General features: G+C 35.6%; 1 protein-coding gene across 2 annotated transcripts in view; it reads left to right on the plus strand.

Moving 5' to 3' along the window:
• Positions 1-20,192, plus strand: part of LOC145248284 (trafficking regulator of GLUT4 1-like) — a 136,890-nt gene extending 116,698 nt beyond the window's left edge. For both annotated transcript variants that reach the window (XM_080110156.1, XM_080110157.1), the window contains one exon: positions 19,154-20,192. In XM_080110156.1, coding sequence (XP_079966282.1) covers positions 19,410-19,844 — 435 coding nt within the window. In that variant the 5' untranslated portion in view covers positions 19,154-19,409 and the 3' untranslated portion in view covers positions 19,845-20,192. The remainder of the gene's footprint in view (positions 1-19,153) is intronic.
• Positions 20,193-20,235: the final 43 nt, after the last annotated feature.

The following is a 20,235-nucleotide window of genomic DNA, read 5'->3' on the forward strand; positions in this document are numbered from 1 at the left end:
TACATTTGTATATATATATAGTGTCCTGCAGGCCAGTTTCAGTTTTGCTGCTTAGGTTGTTTTGCTTGTTGCCTTGATAGGCCACTAATATATATATATATATATATATATATATATATATATATATATATATATATATATAAATATATATATATATATAAATATATATATATATATATATATATATATATATATATATATATATATATATATATATATATATATACCAGTGGTGAAAAAACCGGACTAGAGTGCTCAATGTGTAGCCAGAGCAGTATATAGGAAATTTATTACTGTGAGTCCAGAATGAGTTTACATATTGTTTCAGCTAGAGGAAGATCCTCAAAAAGAGGAAATATCCAACTAGCATCGTCAGAATTCATATTCTATGAATTCTGACGATGCTAGTTGGATATTTCCTCTTTTTGAGGATCTTCCTCTAGCTGAAACAATATGTAAACTCATTCTGGACTCACAGTAATAAATTTCCTATATATATATCATATATATATATATATATACATATATATATATCATATATATATACATATATATACATATATATATATATATCATATATATACATATATATACATATATATCATATATATATACATAAATATACATATATATATCATATATATATCATATATATATATCATATATATATCATATATATATCATATATATATATCATATATATATCATATATATATCATATATATATATCATATATATATCATATATATATACATATATATACATATATATATATCATATATATACACATATATATACATATATATATCATATATATATATATACATATATATACATATATATATCATATATATATACATATATATACATATATATATACATATATATATCATATATATATACATATATATACATATATATCATATATATATACATATATATATCATATATATATACATATATGTATACATATATATACATATATATATACATATATATGTCTATCTATATATATATATACAGATATACATCTATCTTTATATATATATACACACACACACACACACACACACACACATATATATATATATATATATATATATATATATATATGTATATATATCTTTATATATATATAATATATATTCCCCAAAACACTTGGCTTTGATGGAGGGGAGACAAAAACTTGATGCTATGGTTTCAAATGATCTGAAATAATAGCAAGGGGAGACTTGAGTCCAAATATTTCTTATATGTTATGTCTCCCTTCTTTGGTTTTCATACATAAAGTAAATTTCACAGTGTATAAGGCTTATTTGATACGGGAGATATTCATAATCATACTCTATTTCAAAAAGAAGGGAGATATAACACATGATAAATATTTAGAATCAAGTCTCCTCTTGCTGTTATTTCAGATCATTTGAAACCATTGCAGCAAGTTTTTGACTTCTCTCCATCAAGGCCAGAGGTCTTGGCTGAATATCAGATATTTTGTAATTCATATGCAAAACTAGGAAAAAAAATGACTATGATTGAAATATTGGTAAACGTGCAGTATCTTTTCACCCACGAAAAATCCTTTAAAATTACCACTATTATAGGTGAAAACGAAAAGAACAATAAAAATCGCAAGAAAAATGTAGTTTCCAAGATACGAGGAAATTATAAAGAGGGCATACATTTTCTATATTAATTTAACGTGAAATAAACATCCACTTTATAGCCCAGGTGGCCATAAAGTGGGTGCTCATTTTACGTTGAATTAATATAGAAAAGTGATCCTCCACATCTTGAAATAGTAATGTGCGATCTTAAAGGCAAATGTCACATAGCTCACTACACAAATCAGGTCACGAGCTTTCCAACGAGCCTTCATTTGTTAAATTCTGATCAGTAGTTGCCGAGATTTCGAACTTTTAAAAGTTCCCCCAAAAAGTAGTATTTCTATGTATGGATATATCTATACTCGTCGCCAAATTGAATATTGAAATGCTCATATCTTTGGTTCTATGGGACGAAACTAGATGAAAATTTGCAGGCTTTTAGAAGATCATAATTAGGGATATGAAAAGAAAATATTCGTATTATTGTTTTGACTCTCGAGTATATATCCGGCACAGTTAATCAATCTATAACCACATCACTCTATCTAAAAACATATTAAAAGATATTAACTGGTATATACTCGAGAGTCAAAATAATGAAAAAAAAATTATTTTTTTATAGACCTAATTATAATACTATTCTATGGTTAAAATTTCATTACCTTTAGTTAAAAAGAACCTATTTTTTACAACCAATAAAATATGCCTAGATTAGCATATATATATATATATATATATATATATATATATATATATATATATATATATATATATATATATATATATATATATATAGTGTCCTCGCAAGCCAGCTTTAGTTTTATTGCTTTGGGATGAATTTTGCTTCGGATGCTTTCTTTTGCTTGGTCGTCTCCTCTGTGGCCTTGCTGTCTAGCCGCACTGATGAGCTGTGAAACAGCGAAACAGTACTGTATGTGGATGACTATATATATATATATATATATATATATATATATATATATATATATATATATATATATATATATATATACATATATATATCCGGGTTTGTATTACTGTACACCTTTTCCCAAACTTACGGTGTTAAAGAGAGAATCAGACGCCATCTTGAATTTTCCAATACATCGGTAAACACTGTATGGGTTTCGAGCTAAATAAACATGTTACATTGAATAAAAACACGAAAAATATATCCAGTTTGGTATAAAAGTAACTTATCTTGCCTTTGATAACATTTATTTGCTATATATTTGTTTTTGACAACTTTTTCGAATCTATGTGTACAGTAATAAAAACCCATATATCCTTTATTTTTATTTTATTCCTTTCGCCAAAACATGGCATTTATAGGTAACCCATATTAAATGTTAGTATGGTACTTGACAACACATCACGACGCTATCGACATACAAGATAATTTCTACCAATGCCAGGGACCTGACTGTAGTAACATGCAAAACTTTGAATGTAATATGAACAGATATCTCGCTCATCTCTTCACATAGTCTCCTTTAGGTATGATCCCAAATAGAAGCCTGTTGCGCCCAAATGGCAACATTGTTTGGGTCGAACAATGGTAGAAAAAAAAAAAAAGAAAGAAAGAATTTGGTAACTTTGTAAAAATTATCCCAGTAAGATAAACTGATTTCTGAAAGTAATTTCAATGAATTTTATCTTATCAACATGGACAAACTGAAACGAAAAGGAAATGTCAAGTAAGAATTAAATAAGAATTTAACAGATGCCTTGCTATGTGGGTCTAACTTAACCACCATCTCTTCTTTTTGAGAAGTGGTGACTTAATAGCACAAAGAAAATGTTGTTCAGAATGATTTTATTGTTCGCGGTTTTTAGTATTCCAGACGTATTTCTTTTCATATCTGTCTCGGGAGAAGAAAAGAGGAGCAGAAATTATTAACATCACCGCAGACATGATAATCAACGAATTTGTGTAAGAATGTAATCTTATCGTTTGGGATTCTGTAAACAATGGCGTGAGGAGTCTGCGATATTCTCGGGAAGTCATTAGCGGGAATCATTGCAAACGGATAAATAAGCTGTTGGTTGTTGTGTATGCGGGAGTGGGGGACTTAATGTTAAGAATAAAAGCATCGATTGGAGACATCTCCTACGGACGATGAAGAATCGTGCCAGTTCATTAGGAATTAAGAATGTTATAGCGCTTTCCATTGGTTGATAGGAGAAGCGTAACCGCCACTCACGTCACGCAAAGAAAGAGAAACCGGTGATGTGCAAAGATTTCGGCCATAGAAGGACGCAAAAAAAAAAAAATCTTTTTACTCATTAAAAATAGTTTTATATCGTTGTTTATGTCAGATATTACTAAATGATTATTCATTTCTATTAAAAATTCAGTTAGTATTATGCATCTAAAATTAAGAAAAGCACTTGGGAAAGTGAATAAGCGAAATCAAAACAAGATGGAAATCGAATTTGGTCTGATGTCGTATGACATAATTTTTGTGGGTTTGGAACGATTTCATTAGTTGAAAATATTTTTAGTTAACACGTTCATGTGAAAACTTACTTTTGGGGGTGAAGAAAAGAGCGAATCCAAACATAGTGGAGAAAGGAAAGAGTAAGCTATTGAAGCTATTAGAATTTTAGTGTTCGTTCCAATAGCTTCACGATTCAGCCACTACAGTTCATTCAATAAGTGAATAAACCATAAAATGTCAGCATACTGATAAAATAAATCACCGAAATTAAGTGAGCTCAAGCGGACTCTCCGCAGCTTCAATTGTTTAGAGACTCTGAACTACTAAATGCCAAATAAGACGAATTGCTGTTAAAGCACACTACTCCGAATTCGACGCACTTCTGTCAAAGTTCACTACTACAAATTCAACATACTGCTGTCAAAGCTTACTACTATAAATGCTGCTCAGTTTCGGAAAAACAGGCTTTTTTTTTATTCAAACTGGCAGCATCTCATTTGCATACGAAGTGAAAAGAAATCTCGTTACTTCACAAGATCGCCAGCATATAAACAGAAGTAGCCATCTTTCGTTTCTTTTTGTCTGCCACCGGACACTACGTGCGCCACAAAATCATGTTTGTTCGAATTTTGAAGGCATTTAATAACATCCGCAGAAACAGTCCCTTCACAGTTTCAGTTGCTTAGAAACACTGAACTGCTCTACCAGTCAAGAATGGATTTTCGACAATCAATCCGACAGACACTGGGCTAATTTTATTTTATTTCGGACTATTAGTCTCATCTTTATTAGTTGTTTTTTTTTTTTTAATCTTTTTATTGGTTCACAACGTTTCGGCCAACTTCCTCTGGCCTTCGTCAGGTGGTAACCGCGACGGATAGGAACTTCGAATCTCCTAACTGCATTCTCAGCCATCACTGCCATCCGTAGTTGTTGTCGTCTCACCACATTTTTGACCAATTACCTCTGGCACGCTTTGGGTGGGATTGAAACCGCTATCTTCAGACAATGTTCATCTGGAACCGTAGAGATTCAACGTCTCTATCAACTGCGCCACGGGCCCCGAAAAAAAAACAACAACTAATAAAGATGAGACTAATAGTCCGAAATAAAATAAAATTAACATATAATGCTCATCTCAAAAATAAAAAATTCCAATTAAGGAATAACATATATATAGACACTGGGCTATTACGGTGGTGGATTTTTGTCGGTCACATTATAGTATTGGTTCTGAGCAATATATTCCTGCTTTCGCTAAAAGATAACATTTATAGATAACTCGCAGCATATACCCGGCGTTGTCCGTTCAGAACATATTGCCGGACTGAAGTGTTAGTCACGTAATATTTACGATACACCGAATATCGTAACTTGTTACGAAAACTGACAATATTTTTGATTTCAGAAAGCATAAAACACACCCATCTTGGTTTATGAAAATGAAAGGAGAAATAACTCCCATAAATTAAATAAATTTACTTCCTGTTTTAAAAGCAACTGTTGCAAGCTATCAATAATTAAAAAAATAAATTAAAATATAAATTAAATTAAAAATAAATTATATAAATTAACTTTCAATAATATTTCTAAATAGAGCAAAGTGTTGAATAGGGGTACATATTAGGGACACATTAACGGGGACTCACAACAGATGACGGTGATAATGAGGGAGACATTTATATCTGACTGGGATGATTCTTGTTAACACATATAGAGGGGAGGAGATACTTCACTTATGATGATCCTGGGGAGGACACACAATACTTGGAAGGGTTGTACAAAGTTCGTTACAAGATGATGATAAAAACACATTTACCTTTTTGTTGTCAGGAATGACGACACGAGACAAACAGTTACGAACATAGTTGGTTCCTTTATTCTTCAATCGACCGATCGGTGACGTCAGGAATTCAAACTTGGATCTACATGGTCTATTTTTCTCAAGGGGCTCTCCTCTCCAACTAACTATCACCGTGTGTGAATCTCTGATCCTCATCCTCTCTAACTTCGAACCCTCAGATTCCTATATTGAGAAATCTCCTTTGTTTATGACGTCAGAAGTGTGTTTACCAACGTGACTACTTCACGTGCATTTACAAATGATTGCTCAAACACACTTTTGGCAAACAAAGAATCTTCAATATAATTCTAACCTATTTGTAAACGATATATTTTAACTCGCATTGTGCGTTCATTTAACTGACAGATTTTTTCGTTTATTTTTTGATTTATTATTTGATTTAATTTTAACAAATTAGAAATCAATTATTTTAATTAATATATATGTGTGTATATATTGATAGATATAGATTATAGTACTATAACATTTTAATATATATGTACGTCTATATAGATAGATATAGGTTATAGTATTATAATAAATTGAATAGTAATGATATACAAATAATAACATAAGGATAATGATAATTTTAATATTTATATATATGTTGATATTATTGTTGCATAGCAGGGGGCTCATATTGGGGACACGTTAACGGGGACTCATAACAGATGACGATGAAAATGTGGGAGAGACATTTATATCTGACTGTGATGATTCTTGTTATTAACACATATTAATACGGCTGGGAGATATATTACAACAGTTCTTATACACATATAGAGGGGAAGGGATACTTCACTTATGATGATCCTGGGGAGGACACACAATACTTGGAAGGGTTGTACAAAGTTCGTCACAAGATGATGATAAAAACACATTTACTTTTTTGTTGTCAGGAATGACGACACGAGACAAACAGTTACGAACATAGTTGGTTCCTTTATTCTTCAATCGACCGATCGGTGACGTCAGGAATTCCAACTTGGATCTACATGGTCTATTTTTCTCCTTTCGCTTCTAAGGGGCTCTCCTCTCGATCCCTCCTAACTGACTCTCTCTCTCTCATCAACTTCCTAAGTTCGAACCCACAGATTCCTATATTGAGAAATCTCCTTTGTTTATGACGTCAGAAGTGTGTTTACCAACGTGACTACTTCACGTGGATTTACAAATGTTTGTCCAAACACACTTTTGGCAAACAAAGAATCCTCAATTCTAATTGTTTAATATCTACCCTATTTTTAAACAATATGTTTTTAACCTGCATTGTCCATTCTTTTAACTGACATATTTAATATCCAGATTTCTAAAAGAATCGACAATCGACTCTTTTTCCGACATAAACAATATTTAACTATTTCTAATAGAATTAACAATGGACTGAATTCCTAAGATTCCAATTTTCCATTATTATCTTTAACACTTGCTTACAGGGTTCGATTCTAGTCTTTTCCTAATATCATTTTCACTTATCTAGTATGTCTTCTTACTTACATGGAAAGGGGACAGCCCTTTCATGTAAAAAAATAAAACGATTATATTTTAATAAACAATTAATAAAATCGAGCTAATTATTAAAAAATATTTTTTTTTACCGTAATATGCAAATGAGCGTATCGATTGAATATAGATTTCTTTTGAATACATAGTATATATAGAAATCACGCTGGAATAAAAGTGTATATACGTCCGTTTTCAGTATGAAAATTAATTTGTGAAACAGGGACAAAAAAGCAGACAAGAATACGATTTTATTATAATGCAAAAGCCAACTAAGCAAGCAAGGACGCCTGAACGGTCCACGGAGTGTTATAACTATTAAGATTTATAAAAAATGTTGACGTGGTTCTTGGTAACACACTACGACTGTATGGTCATCCAAAATGGTTTCTACCAAGGCCAGGCACCACGCCTCCCTTTTTCCTGCTTCCCTGACATATAGAAGTTTAAATGTAATGTTAACAGTCATCTCGCTGATCTCCTCACATAGTTTCTTGTTAGACATGATCCCAAATCATAGCACCTTGCGTCTAAGTAATGATATGCCTTTTTACAATTTATAATATACAAAATCTAAGTTAACTTGCTCAGGATGTGTGCCTTCTCTCTTTGGAGTGGAGTAAGTTAATTGCTTACTGCCTGGGTTGCTGCCCGTGCTGCTCGTGCTGCCTGGGTCGCTGCCCGCGCTGCTCGTGCTGCCCTTGCTAGAAAATTAGTCACACGCGAGAGTATTTTGTATCCCTACATATCCACTATTCATACAAGAATTATTATTGTTACTACACCTGGTGCATCTACTGCTATCTCTCCCTCTTAGACACGGTTAAAAAAAGAGTTTTCAATCTAATGGCCTTCGCACCATCAACCAAGTTCCAATCCTTGTCCAATCGTTGCATTAGTGCATCCCCTGTGTCTGTTTTACAAGTCCTTTAATGTGATGTGTCCTGACAAAATCATTGCACTTTTACCCTCTCAACGTACATACCTAGACAAATCTATCAAGCAGCAAAAGTCCACCCCTTCACTGTAAAGGTCTCCACATATCGGAGTTTTCTACTCAGATATTTTCTCCTGTCGGACTGCTAGATTTTGGAATGCTTTTCGTTTTCTGCTACCCTGAATGTACTGACATGTGGAAATTTAAATGTAATGTGAACCGACATCTCGTTCATCTTCTTGCATAGTCCCCCTGGTTCCAAATAGAATCCTCGTAGGATGAGTCACTTTTTGTTTTTGTTCCCAATCATTTTCGTAAGAGCAGACTTTCCCCCAGCACCATTTAAGTCGTCTGAAATTACGTTCCGCATTGTCGCTATTTCAGGTCGTACATTTGTATTGATTGTGCCACGTTGATTATAATCAGGTATCTTTATAATCATAAAACGCGTCCTTGTTTGCTTGATTGAATCTTGTATTATACTAAAATTCTCAAATTCGTTTGTCTTAAATTTTAATTTCATGACGCCATTTCTATCAAACTTTTCAAATATAACGCCTAAGACTGAAACGCTATATGTTTTGGCTTCGCTTTTAGCTGATGCCATCCAGATCATTTTTTTTTTACTTTTGAGATCACTACACTATATTGGATACAATATAATAATCAATCGATTACTAGCTCAATAATAAATGCGAAATCTGCATGAATTAAAATATATTTAAGCGTATTTTATGGTGGGGCACAACTATATACGAGGTGCCTTAAATAAGTTGCCAGACGTTTTTTTTACAAGTATTTAAAATTATCGTAGACTTTTCAAAATCCAGTATATTATTGCTATACATCTTATGAGATGACTGACCAATTTTGATGATTTCAGGTTTAAATGAACAGCTACAGCAGGAATTGGAATACACCCTACTAAAGCCTGATTGTCACAGCTGGTGAATTTCAAAAATGCAATCTGGACGTGAGGACACTTTAGAAGAACGATATGCAATAAAATTTTGTTTTAAACTTGGAAAAAAATGCCAAGGAAACGTATGGAATGCTTCAGACTTCTTTTGAACCATCTTGCATAAATCGAGCATCAGTTTTTGAGTGGTATAAGAGATTCAAGAAAGGCAGGGAGTCTGAGATGATGAGACGTGTGGGAGTAGTAAGGAAGTCAGAACACCAGAGTTAATTGGCCAAATAAGGAATTTCATGGATAAGACAATAAGTGCACAGTTTGATGTCAGTGTGGGAACTGTATACACAATTATTCGTGAGGAACTAAAGATGTAGAAAATATGTGCGATGTTTGTCCCAAGGATGCTCAGAGACGATCATAACGAAAGACGTTGTCATGACAGCAGTGAGATGGTTGAGCTGGTCAATTCATATCCCGCAGTTCTTGATGCTCTGGTGACCTACGATGAAAGCTGGGTCTACTGCTATGACCCAGAGATCAAACATGCTAGCTCTCCCAGAATCAAGAAGACCAAAAAGAGCAAATCCATCAAGAAACTTATGATAATCCATTTTTACAGCACGGATATGCACTGGGTTCCACTGTACAAACAGTCAACAAGAAATATTATATTGAGGTTTTAAGGGCGTTCAAGAAAAAATCCGTCGGAAGAGGTCAGCACTGTTCAAATCGGGTCAGTGCAATTTCCACCAAGACAATGCACAAGTTCACAACTCCATCCCTGTCACAGACTATTTGATCAATAGCTACAATAAGTGCACAGTTTGATATCAGCGTTGGAATTGTACACACAATTATTCGAGAGGAACTGGAGATGCAAAAGGCTTGCACGAAGTTTGTCTCAAGGGTACTCCATCCTTGTCACAGACTATTTGACCAAGATGAGCATCAAGACAGTTCCCCACCTTCCCTATAGTCCAGACCTTGCTCCCTGTGACTTTTGGTTATTCCCTAAGCTCAAGGAAAACCTTAGATGCTGTCGTTATGAGACAACTGAGGAGATGAAAAAGGCCGTGACAAGGGTCATTGAAACGCTCACACAAGATAAATTCCATGTGACCTTCCAGAAATTGTTGGAACAGTACAACACGTGCATTGCAGCCGAAGGAGATTACTTCAAAGGGGATTAGAGTTTCATGTGTGTGCTATCAGTAAAAGTGCCTTTACAAAAATGCCAGAAAACATATTGAATGCATCTCGTATTAGGTATAATATAACAATCAATAGAGAATTGGCTGTATGATAATAAATACGAAATCTGTATTAATCGAAATATCATATTTAAACGTATCTAATGACCGGGCAACGCCGATCAGCCTTCTTGTAACGAAATAAAAATACAACGATTTTCAAAATCAGAAAATTAAAAACATTATTGTCCGGAATTGGGTCCATTTTTTTTTAATACTTGTAATTTTTTAAATTTTTTCCTTAGCAAGTAGAAACTGTTTTTTTATTTGTTTTATTTATTTATTTATTTATTTTTTTAATTAATCTTTTTTTCCTGTCGATTCACGTTCCTTTCGGACTGGGATGAAAATGTTTTGTTTTGTTTTTTTTTTTTATTTTCCGTTAGAGGAGAAGAAATTTCTTTTTAAAAAACATTGCGGTGTCATAGAAAACAAGCCAGCAATTTTCGTGAAATTAAAGATCTATTTAAAAACAATAATTTTTTATTTATTTATTTTACTCATAAAATTAGATACGCCAGAATGCACATCGGTTTCTTAGAAAAAAAAAAGTCAGCCATTTTAATGAATTACTTCGTGAAATAAACGTCAAACTTGCAATTGATAATTCATTAAAATGTACTTTTTAAATTTTATCGACTATGATGCTTTTCACTTCCTTAAAATTCCAAAAATTAAAATCATTTTAAATAATTATTTCGTGAAATCCGATATTCTAGCTAGAGATGCGTTTGCTATTTCACATGTAATATATAAACAACAATAAGTTAACGGTTCTGCTACCAATGCTTTTGGGCAGTCTCAAAAGACAATGGATACCCTCTGTAAGGATAGCTGCACGTGTAATTGTGAGGCAAGGGTTGCGCAATCTCTAACCACACCTCTCCTGAATCGGCACTGCTTGAGATCAGTGGCAAGGAGAAGTGCTAGACGACTGAAAACAATGCCGAGATAAGCGGAGAGCATATACAGCACTTGCAATTCCCAGATGGTCACTCATTTTAGTACTGACCAGTCTCCACGTTGCTTAACTTTAGTGATCTAACAAGAAACGATGTGTCGTGAGTATGCCGTATATAACTCTTCCACCTCTCCTACTAACCCAAACCTAACCCTAACTCTTGTGCTACGCCGGATAAGGGCAGGTATTTATAAATGAAATAAAGTAACGGCTGGTGTCGGCTGTTTATTACTGTGACTCCACTAATACAAAGTTAATCTAACCGTTGAAATTTTTGCGACATTTTATTCAAGGAAAGTTGTGTTCAATCTTGGTATAAGGTTTTCTTTTGAATTGCACCCACTAATAGACAGACACATAAAACATACGAGATTAAATATATTTGAAAATAATCATTGTAGCGTAGAACTTAGCGGGTATTAAATAAGATAATGTCGGTCTAGTCGCTATTATGATGGTGACATGATGACGTGAAGTTCGAACAAAAGAACGGTCAAACAAAGGTTACATTCGCGCATGCGTATAATGATAGGAAAAAAAAAAAATTAAAAAAAAATGGTGAACCAAAACTGAATGCCGCACCGAGGACACTTCTTCAAAAGAAAAAAAAAAATGAATGCAAGCATAAAGTCGTCATAGAAAGACGAGTTAACTCTACCGGAAAACAAAATAACCTTTGCAAATATATATATATATATATATATATATATATATATATATAAGAACGGCGACTTCGTGACTTTCTTCTGATAATACAAATGGTAACAAAGTTAACAAAAATTTTATACGAAAAAAAAAAAACTACAATAAGACGCGCAGTCTATATATATCAATCGTTATTTATCATATATATATATATATATATATATATATATATATATATATATATATAGAGAGAGAGAGAGAGAGAGAGAGAGAGAGAGAGAGAGAGAGAAAGGGAGATAGAGAGAGAAAGAGAGAGGACCGACTTTTGCCTAAGCGGTTGAGTTTCAAACTTGGCTTGAGGTAGTTGCTAGTCTTGCTGCACTGAAGAGCTATGATGCAGCGAAACAACCTGTCTGTTAATTACTATATATATATATATATATATATATATATATATATATATATATATATATATATATATATATATATCTTTTATTAGGGGTAAACAGTTACATATGGTCGCTACAAATAGCCATCTGTTTCAGTCAAAGAGACTTCATAAGGCGACCTGGAACCTCACGACGCAAAAGAAAAAAAAGCGACCTTATGTAACTAATAAAAGAAATATTCCGCTCTTTTTATTGAGCACTATTTAACAACCTCGTTGTCTTCATTAGTTTTGACTTTTGAACACATCTGAATCTATATATATATGTGTGTGTGTGTGTGTGTGTGTGTGTGTGTGTGTGTGTGTGTGTGTGTGTGTGACGTTAATCGTGACACCCCGCACTTGTGATTCCCGAAAGGATGAAACACTAGTGTCTGTAGGTATTTACTAATTATTATAGTAAATAATAATAATAATAATAATAATAATAATAATAATAATAATAATAATAATAATAATAATAATAATAATATATATGTGTGTGTATGCATTTATTTATTTATTTATTTATTTATATACTAGCAGGTCGTCTGGCGTTGCTCGATCATAAAATACTATTTTATATGATATTTTAATTTATTCAGATTTGGCATTTATTATTATAGAGTCAAATCTCTATCGATTATTATATTGTAAACACTATCTAGAAGTCATTTCGAAAATATATATATAAAAAAAACGGATTGTGTACTATCGGCTAGAATTGAACCTTGAACATAACTCTCCACCCAGTTGCAATATTAGAAGTGCTTCGTCCTTGACCTAGACTACGGACTTGTACAACAAACCATGAAACTATTGTACCTAAAATTCCTCTCAAACCTGCAAAATACTGCTGGTTGTATACTAAGTACCTCCTATAGATACTTTACCTCCAAGATGACTGCCTTGTCTGTTTTGCATGACAAACCTTTTTATTTTTTACTTAAATTCTCTTTCTCCTTATCACTAACAAATCAAACTGCTCTATTTCTCAAGTTGCCACTAAACCTAATCTGTTTCACGTAACTTAGAGGGGTCCTTGCTCTCCGCCCTTGACCCTAACAGACTCGTAAATCGATACCCATTAACACCCAAAATTTCCTAGGCATGTTCCTGATTGTAACTCCTAACCCATAACCAAGCTTCTAAGTAAATACTTACTAGCCATAGTCCTATACACAGACTTAAAGTAATCTATAATGAACAGCAACCATTAATATCTCTTTGTTAAGAGATAGTATTGCAATAATCATTACACAAAATAAACCGGTACTCATTGAAATAAAAACTTCCGGATATTAAGAGAAAGGCGAAGTCATTCTCCTTCGTTGTAGTCTAAAGGCAACTTACTCAAATTGTCTAAAATTCCATGCATTCGTATACAATACTACTTATCCATCCATCTATATTAACTATACTTACAGAATATGCAATAACTTATATCTATCAGGTATAACTGTACTCCATATCAAATGTTCTCTTGTATCTATACTGAGCATATCTTATCTTCCAGTCTTACTAAATATTGTGTTTGGGCACCAAATCAGAATTTCTAGTATCAAGTAAATCATACCCTAACACTTTATCCTAATCCTAAACCTACTAAACCATATCTAACCATACATTAACTCGTCTCTCTCGATCCAATACTGTAGCAAATTTAGCTGCTTCCACTGCATGAATTTTTACCTATACCCTCTCCCAGTAAAAATGAAAATGGAAGCATAGTAATGCCCTTTTTTTAACTACGTTTGAGGAGTGAAAATTTTCTGTAGAAGTTAACCTAAATGCCCGATTTTTTCAGGAGATATTAACCTAAATAACCAATAAATATTAACTACCCATGCGGGGTCGCAGAAATACCTGGATTAGGACCCAGGCGCGGGGCGAACCCCCTCGGAGCTGATGGACCCGTAGGTCTTCCAAGGTCATCCATCTAGGAGAAGGAAAAGTCTGAAACTAAACCTAGGGGAGAGAGGCCTCTTCAGTCCTGGACGACAACCTTCCTAGAGCTGGTGACTCAAACAAATCACCGGTTGGCAAACCTAAACTTCTTAAGTAGGAGATAGGCTCTGTCTATCGCCCGGCTTTCATACTCCTTCTTTGCCTATTGGCCAGGCGTAGAAGTACTATCACAGGGACTCGTCTGAATCACCCAGTGGTTGACCTCGTTTCCTGACTAGGGAAATGAAAGCCGCTTTTCCCCGCTCCCGCCACATCCTATCCCCCTAAACTGGACACAGTGGGGTGCTTCAGTGCCATATATGTCGGTGCAGTTGGACTGGGCTGGCTTTGCCTAACGGATTGAGGGTACCGGATTGACAGTTCCTGGCTGCTGTTTCCGACTGATAGTACAGGAGCCCTAACTCTTTGGTAGCGCTTAGAGCGGCTGCTCCATCAACAGTTGTAAAATATCGGGATGTTTGTAGTGCCATGTCGCACATGGAAAGGGACCCTGCACTCATTCCTGGTGGGATTTCCTGGGGCCACAATTCTGTGGGTGAGGACAGCTGATAGTCTACTTGTATTGCATGTCTGGTATTCTGCACAACTACTTGTCTAGCACTCCCTCACTCACCCTAACTGAAACTTTTAAATAAAATGAAATGAAATGGCAGCTCAATCAAAAGTTACGTTTAAACCAGAACCAAACTCAAAGAAAACCAACCCGCCTCCTCCCTTGAGGCTTGCATTTACTAATATCCGCGGGCTAAGAACTAACTTAGATGATGTTGAGTCATTTCTCCTTGTAAACACACCGGATATCTTAGCATTAAGTGAAACTAACCTTCACTCCTCCATTCCCTCTAACCACTTTAACATGCCTGGTTATCTCCCACTCTACCGCAAGGACTCGGACAGACATATGCATGGACTTGGAGTCTATATTCGTAACACCCTACCCCTGACTAGAGAAATAAAACTAGAATCAGAGGACCAGGCCTTTCTGTGCTTCAGACTAAATATACAACACAATATTAGCTACTTGTATTTTCTCTATCGCTCTCCCTCAAACCAAGACTGTACCCTAATAAACAAAGTCTCAGACAGCATAGATATAGCACTCTCCCTCGATACTAGCGCACAAATACATGTATTTGGTGACTACAATGTCCACCACAGTAACTGGCTAGGATTCTCTAATCACACAGAGGTAGCTGGTAGCGCAACACATAGCTTCTCTATATCCCATTCCCTATTTCAGTTGGTTACATTTCCGACACGTTTCCCAGACCAGCAAGATCAACATGCCTCACTTCTAGATCTCTTTCTGACAACGGTTCCCAATGACTGTACAACAAATGCCCACAGCCCACTCGGAAATGCTAATCACGCTGTGATAATGGTAGAAATCAGCCTAAATTCTCGCCCTAAAACTGAAGACCCACTACTCAAAACAACGAGGTATTACAAAAAGGCTGATTGGGAAGCCATCAGGGAGCTCATGAGAGATGCCCCATGGCAAAATATCTTTACTCTTCCAGCGGAACAGTGTGCAAATGAGACCACTGAATGGTTCAAAACTGCTATTGAAGCACATGTTCCCGCACGGAAATTCTATAGCAAGCCCCACTCTCCCCAATGGTTTACTTCTGCTTGTGCAGCTGCCATTTGTCAAAGGCAGCATGCGTTGCGCAGATTCAACCAACATAAGTCCAGCTCAAATAAACAGAAGTTTATAGAAGCTAGAAATAATTGTAAGAGAGTGATAGAGACAGCTAAGACAGATCACTCTGAAACCACCAGAAAACGCATCGAAGCACAGAAATTAGGAACCCGAGATTTTTGGAAAATCTACAACAGTGTAGTAAATAATGGACACTCAACTATTCCCCCACTATCAAACAATCATGAGGTTGCTTGCACGGCAACTGACAAGGCTAATCTGCTTGCCAGTCGGTTTGCCTCAAACTCCACACTGAACTCGGTACACCACTCACTCCCTGATTTTCCTCTGCGAACAGACGCTACACTAGACGATTTGAAAATCACCCCTTCTCAGGTACATGCTATTATAAAAAAAACCTAGACACCTCAAAAGCATGTGGCCCAGATCTCATCCCGGTTGTGCTATTAAAAAAATGCTCTGTCGAGGTTGCTCCAGTTCTCTCCAAACTTTACAATAAATGCCTTAACGAATCTTGTTTTCCCGACTGCTGGAAAACCGCCTCTGTGGTACCAGTCTTCAAGAATTCTGGTGAAAGAACTGACCCACTAAATTATAGCCCCATTAGCCTCCTCCCGCTTTTCGCCAAAATATTTGAGTCCTTAGTTAATCAAGTCCTAATCCAGCACCTAACAGCTGCTAAACTCCTGACTGACAAACAATATGGATTCAGGCAAGCCCGTTCAACAGCAGATATCTTAACTGTAGTTTCTGAACGTATATACCGTTCATTGGATAAAACAGGGGAGGGTAGAGCGGTGGCCCTCGATATATCTAAGGCTTTTGACAGGGTATGGCACGATGGTCTTCTAAGGAAAATTAGATCATATTGAATCACTGAAAGAATTCATAATGTAATTAAATCCTTCTTAAGTAATAGAAAAATCAAAGTTGTCCTTGACGGTCGTACATCCAAACAATATGACATAAATGCGGGAGTACCTCAGGGGTCTATCCTTGGACCTCTATTATTCCTGATATTCATAAACGACCTCCCTGATAAAATTGTTTCGGAGATGGGTATATTTGCAGATGACACCACTCTCTATAACAGATATGAGGGGAAAACAAATGAACATGTATCCAAGGAAATGGCAGAAACACTAGAGGATGACCTCCAATCCGTAGTGGAATGGGGACAAAAATGGTTGGTCACATTCAATGCTGCTTAGACTAAGCTTGTTTCCTTCAATAACTACAAGAAACCTTCTCTACCACCAATAGCAATGGCCAAGAACACATTACCTGAAAGTACTTCTTTTAAACTCCTCGGCCTAACGTTTACAGGGAATATGAACTGGAATAGATACATTGAGAGCATTGCCAAGGCTGCTGCAAGGAAAGTTTGCCTCTTTCTACCGTGCTAGAAAACTACTTACGCCTGACAGTATCCTATACCTTTATAAGGCAACCATTCGCCCATGTATGGAGTACTGTTGTCACATCTGGGCTGGTGCATCTGCTGCTTATTTCTTGCTCCTGCACATGGTTCAAAAGAGAGTTGCCAACCTGATCGGTCCTGAACTGTCATCTAGGCTTCAGCCTCTGTCCCATCGACGAGATGTTGAATCCCTCTGCCTGTTCTACAAATACTTTAATGGTGAATGCTCTGACGAACTGCAAACACTTGTACCTCCCCGACGTAACTACCCCCGACAAACCCGACAAGCTACCAAGTCTCATCCCTTTACAGTAGAGATCCCTAGGTGCAAGAAAGCCTTTTACTCCAATAGTTTCTTCCCCAGAACTGCGGGTCTTTGGAACTCCCTTCCGGGATTCTGCTTTCCCAACTGCAATGATATGCAGAAGTTCAAGTGTAAGGTTAACAAACATCTTTCTACTCATCTCCCTTCATAATGACCCCGCTAATTAAGTCCCTGATAGTAGCCCCCTGCTTCAAAGTGGCACTGTGCCTTGTTTGGGGTGAAAATTGAATAATAAAAAAATATATATTTCTTAGCGCTTGAGCCACGCCCATGCACATAAAAATAGTTTTGAAAAAATAGAGATATTTAATCTTTGATAGTAGATTTGGACATGCAAACATATTTAGTCGATACTCCTGCGAAGATTTTTTTTTTTTTAATTTTGACTTCTTAGCAGTTATTAGTGCCGGCTAAGCACCAAATCGAATATGTACCGCATGTCTAAATACCTTATATATCAAATTTCATCTCTGTAGACTAACTATTCAGAGGCGTTTGGTAGAGAGTTTTCGTATACACACCACCATGGTCATTTATATATATATATATATATATATATATATATATATATATATAGTGTGTGTGTGTGTGTGCGTGTGTGTGCGTGGATAGAGAGAGAGAGAGAGAGAGAGAGAGAGAGAGAGAGAGAGAGTGAGAGAGAGAATAAAAGGGAACAAACCGAGTTATGTGTTCATCAACGTTTCCTCTTTATTTCGGGACTTCCTGTGGATGAAATAAAGACGAAACGTTGATCAACACATAATTGGGTTTGTTCCTTTCTGTTTCTCTATTTTGTCGGAATACTATTTTCATTATTCTCATCATATATATATATATATATGAGAGAGAGAGAGAGAGAGAGAGAGAGAGAGAGAGAGTGAGAGAGAGTGTGTGAGAGAGAGGGGAGAAGAGATAAAAGTATTTCATGTGTTAGAATGTTTTATCTTAAACTCTGCGCAATCATGCACAATGTAGAAACTATAGAATAGAATTACACGTAATAGTTAAATTGAACCAACGTTTAAGAAACTAAAAAAGTTAACACAAGGTCAAGTATTTCGTGGCATAAACTGGCTTCAAACTTGGCACACCCAACTTTTCAATCAAAGTCGTAATCACTCAGCCACCGTCACCATTCCCATTTCAACTTTATTGTTCAAAACCTTTTTAGTTTATTTTGTTGCTTTATACTTGTTTTTCATCCTTTTATGCTGGTTTCTAATAAAGTATTTACTATTTTTTTTCAGACGAAAATGAATCCTGTACGGAAATCCTGGCCAATTTCTTGAACGGTATCTTGTCCACAGAACCCACATACACGCACCAAAAAAGAAAAGAAAAAGTAATAATCCCAGAAGAAAGAAAAGAGCAAGTCTGATTTTTGATTTGTTTCATCCGGTTCCTTAAAATCATCAGCCGATTTTCCCATCACATCCTGATTCTTCAACACATTTCCTCATCAAAAAAATTTTTTTAAACTGAAAAAAAAAAAATAAATAAAAAATGTTGTGCTATTCTTCTCCGACCTCTGAGGAAGTTGACAATGCATCAAAGAAATGTCGCGGGGGTTCAGCGCCCTCACGCTCAAATTCTGCGCGCTATTCATCCGTCAAGAGCCAGCATTTCGATGGAGGCCACGTGATTCTGACCCAGCCCGACGGCCGTGCCCTCTATCAGCCAGCGCCGCCCCGGACCACCAACTACATCGGACTGGCGGTCGTCGTCCTCCTTTGCTTCAACTTGCCCTTCGGTATAGTTGCTGTTTGCCTCTCGGTGAAATCGAACAAGGACTTCGAGGCCGGCAACATGGAGGCCGGTCGTTATAAGGGGAGACTATCCATGATCGTCAGCGCCACAGGAATCGTCATCACCCTGACCTCCATAATGCTGGCTATATTTTGGCCGGCTATTGTCAGAAGACCAAAAGACGAACCATAAAAGGAATCAAATTGACCACCCGGGTTCAGGGTTAAACTCCGGTTTAAAAAAAAGAGGGGGGGATATGAAAGCCAGAAAAAAGGAGAAAAAATTTATATGACAGAGGCGCCGATTAAAATTATTTTTTAGGTTACGACTTGTTTCAAGTCATTAATTACTTTCTATTCGGCAGCTTAAAGACTTAAAAATTCATTTATTTTTATTGTCAATCACTTCCGGCGTTACCTAGGAACGAATAAAAAGATCCAGTGTGTTCCGGCTGCTCTGAACTAAATGTTACCATTTTTATTATATTTTAATTTCAATAATTTTTAATCTTCGAGTTTTAATAAAATGGATAAAAACCAACGATATTATTGTAAAACACTCCAATACACAAGCTTTAATTCTT

This window comes from Euprymna scolopes, chromosome 26 (assembly GCF_053919585.1).
Source record: "Euprymna scolopes isolate OS-2025 chromosome 26, ASM5391958v1, whole genome shotgun sequence".
Taxonomy (NCBI): Eukaryota; Metazoa; Mollusca; class Cephalopoda; order Sepiida; family Sepiolidae; genus Euprymna; species Euprymna scolopes.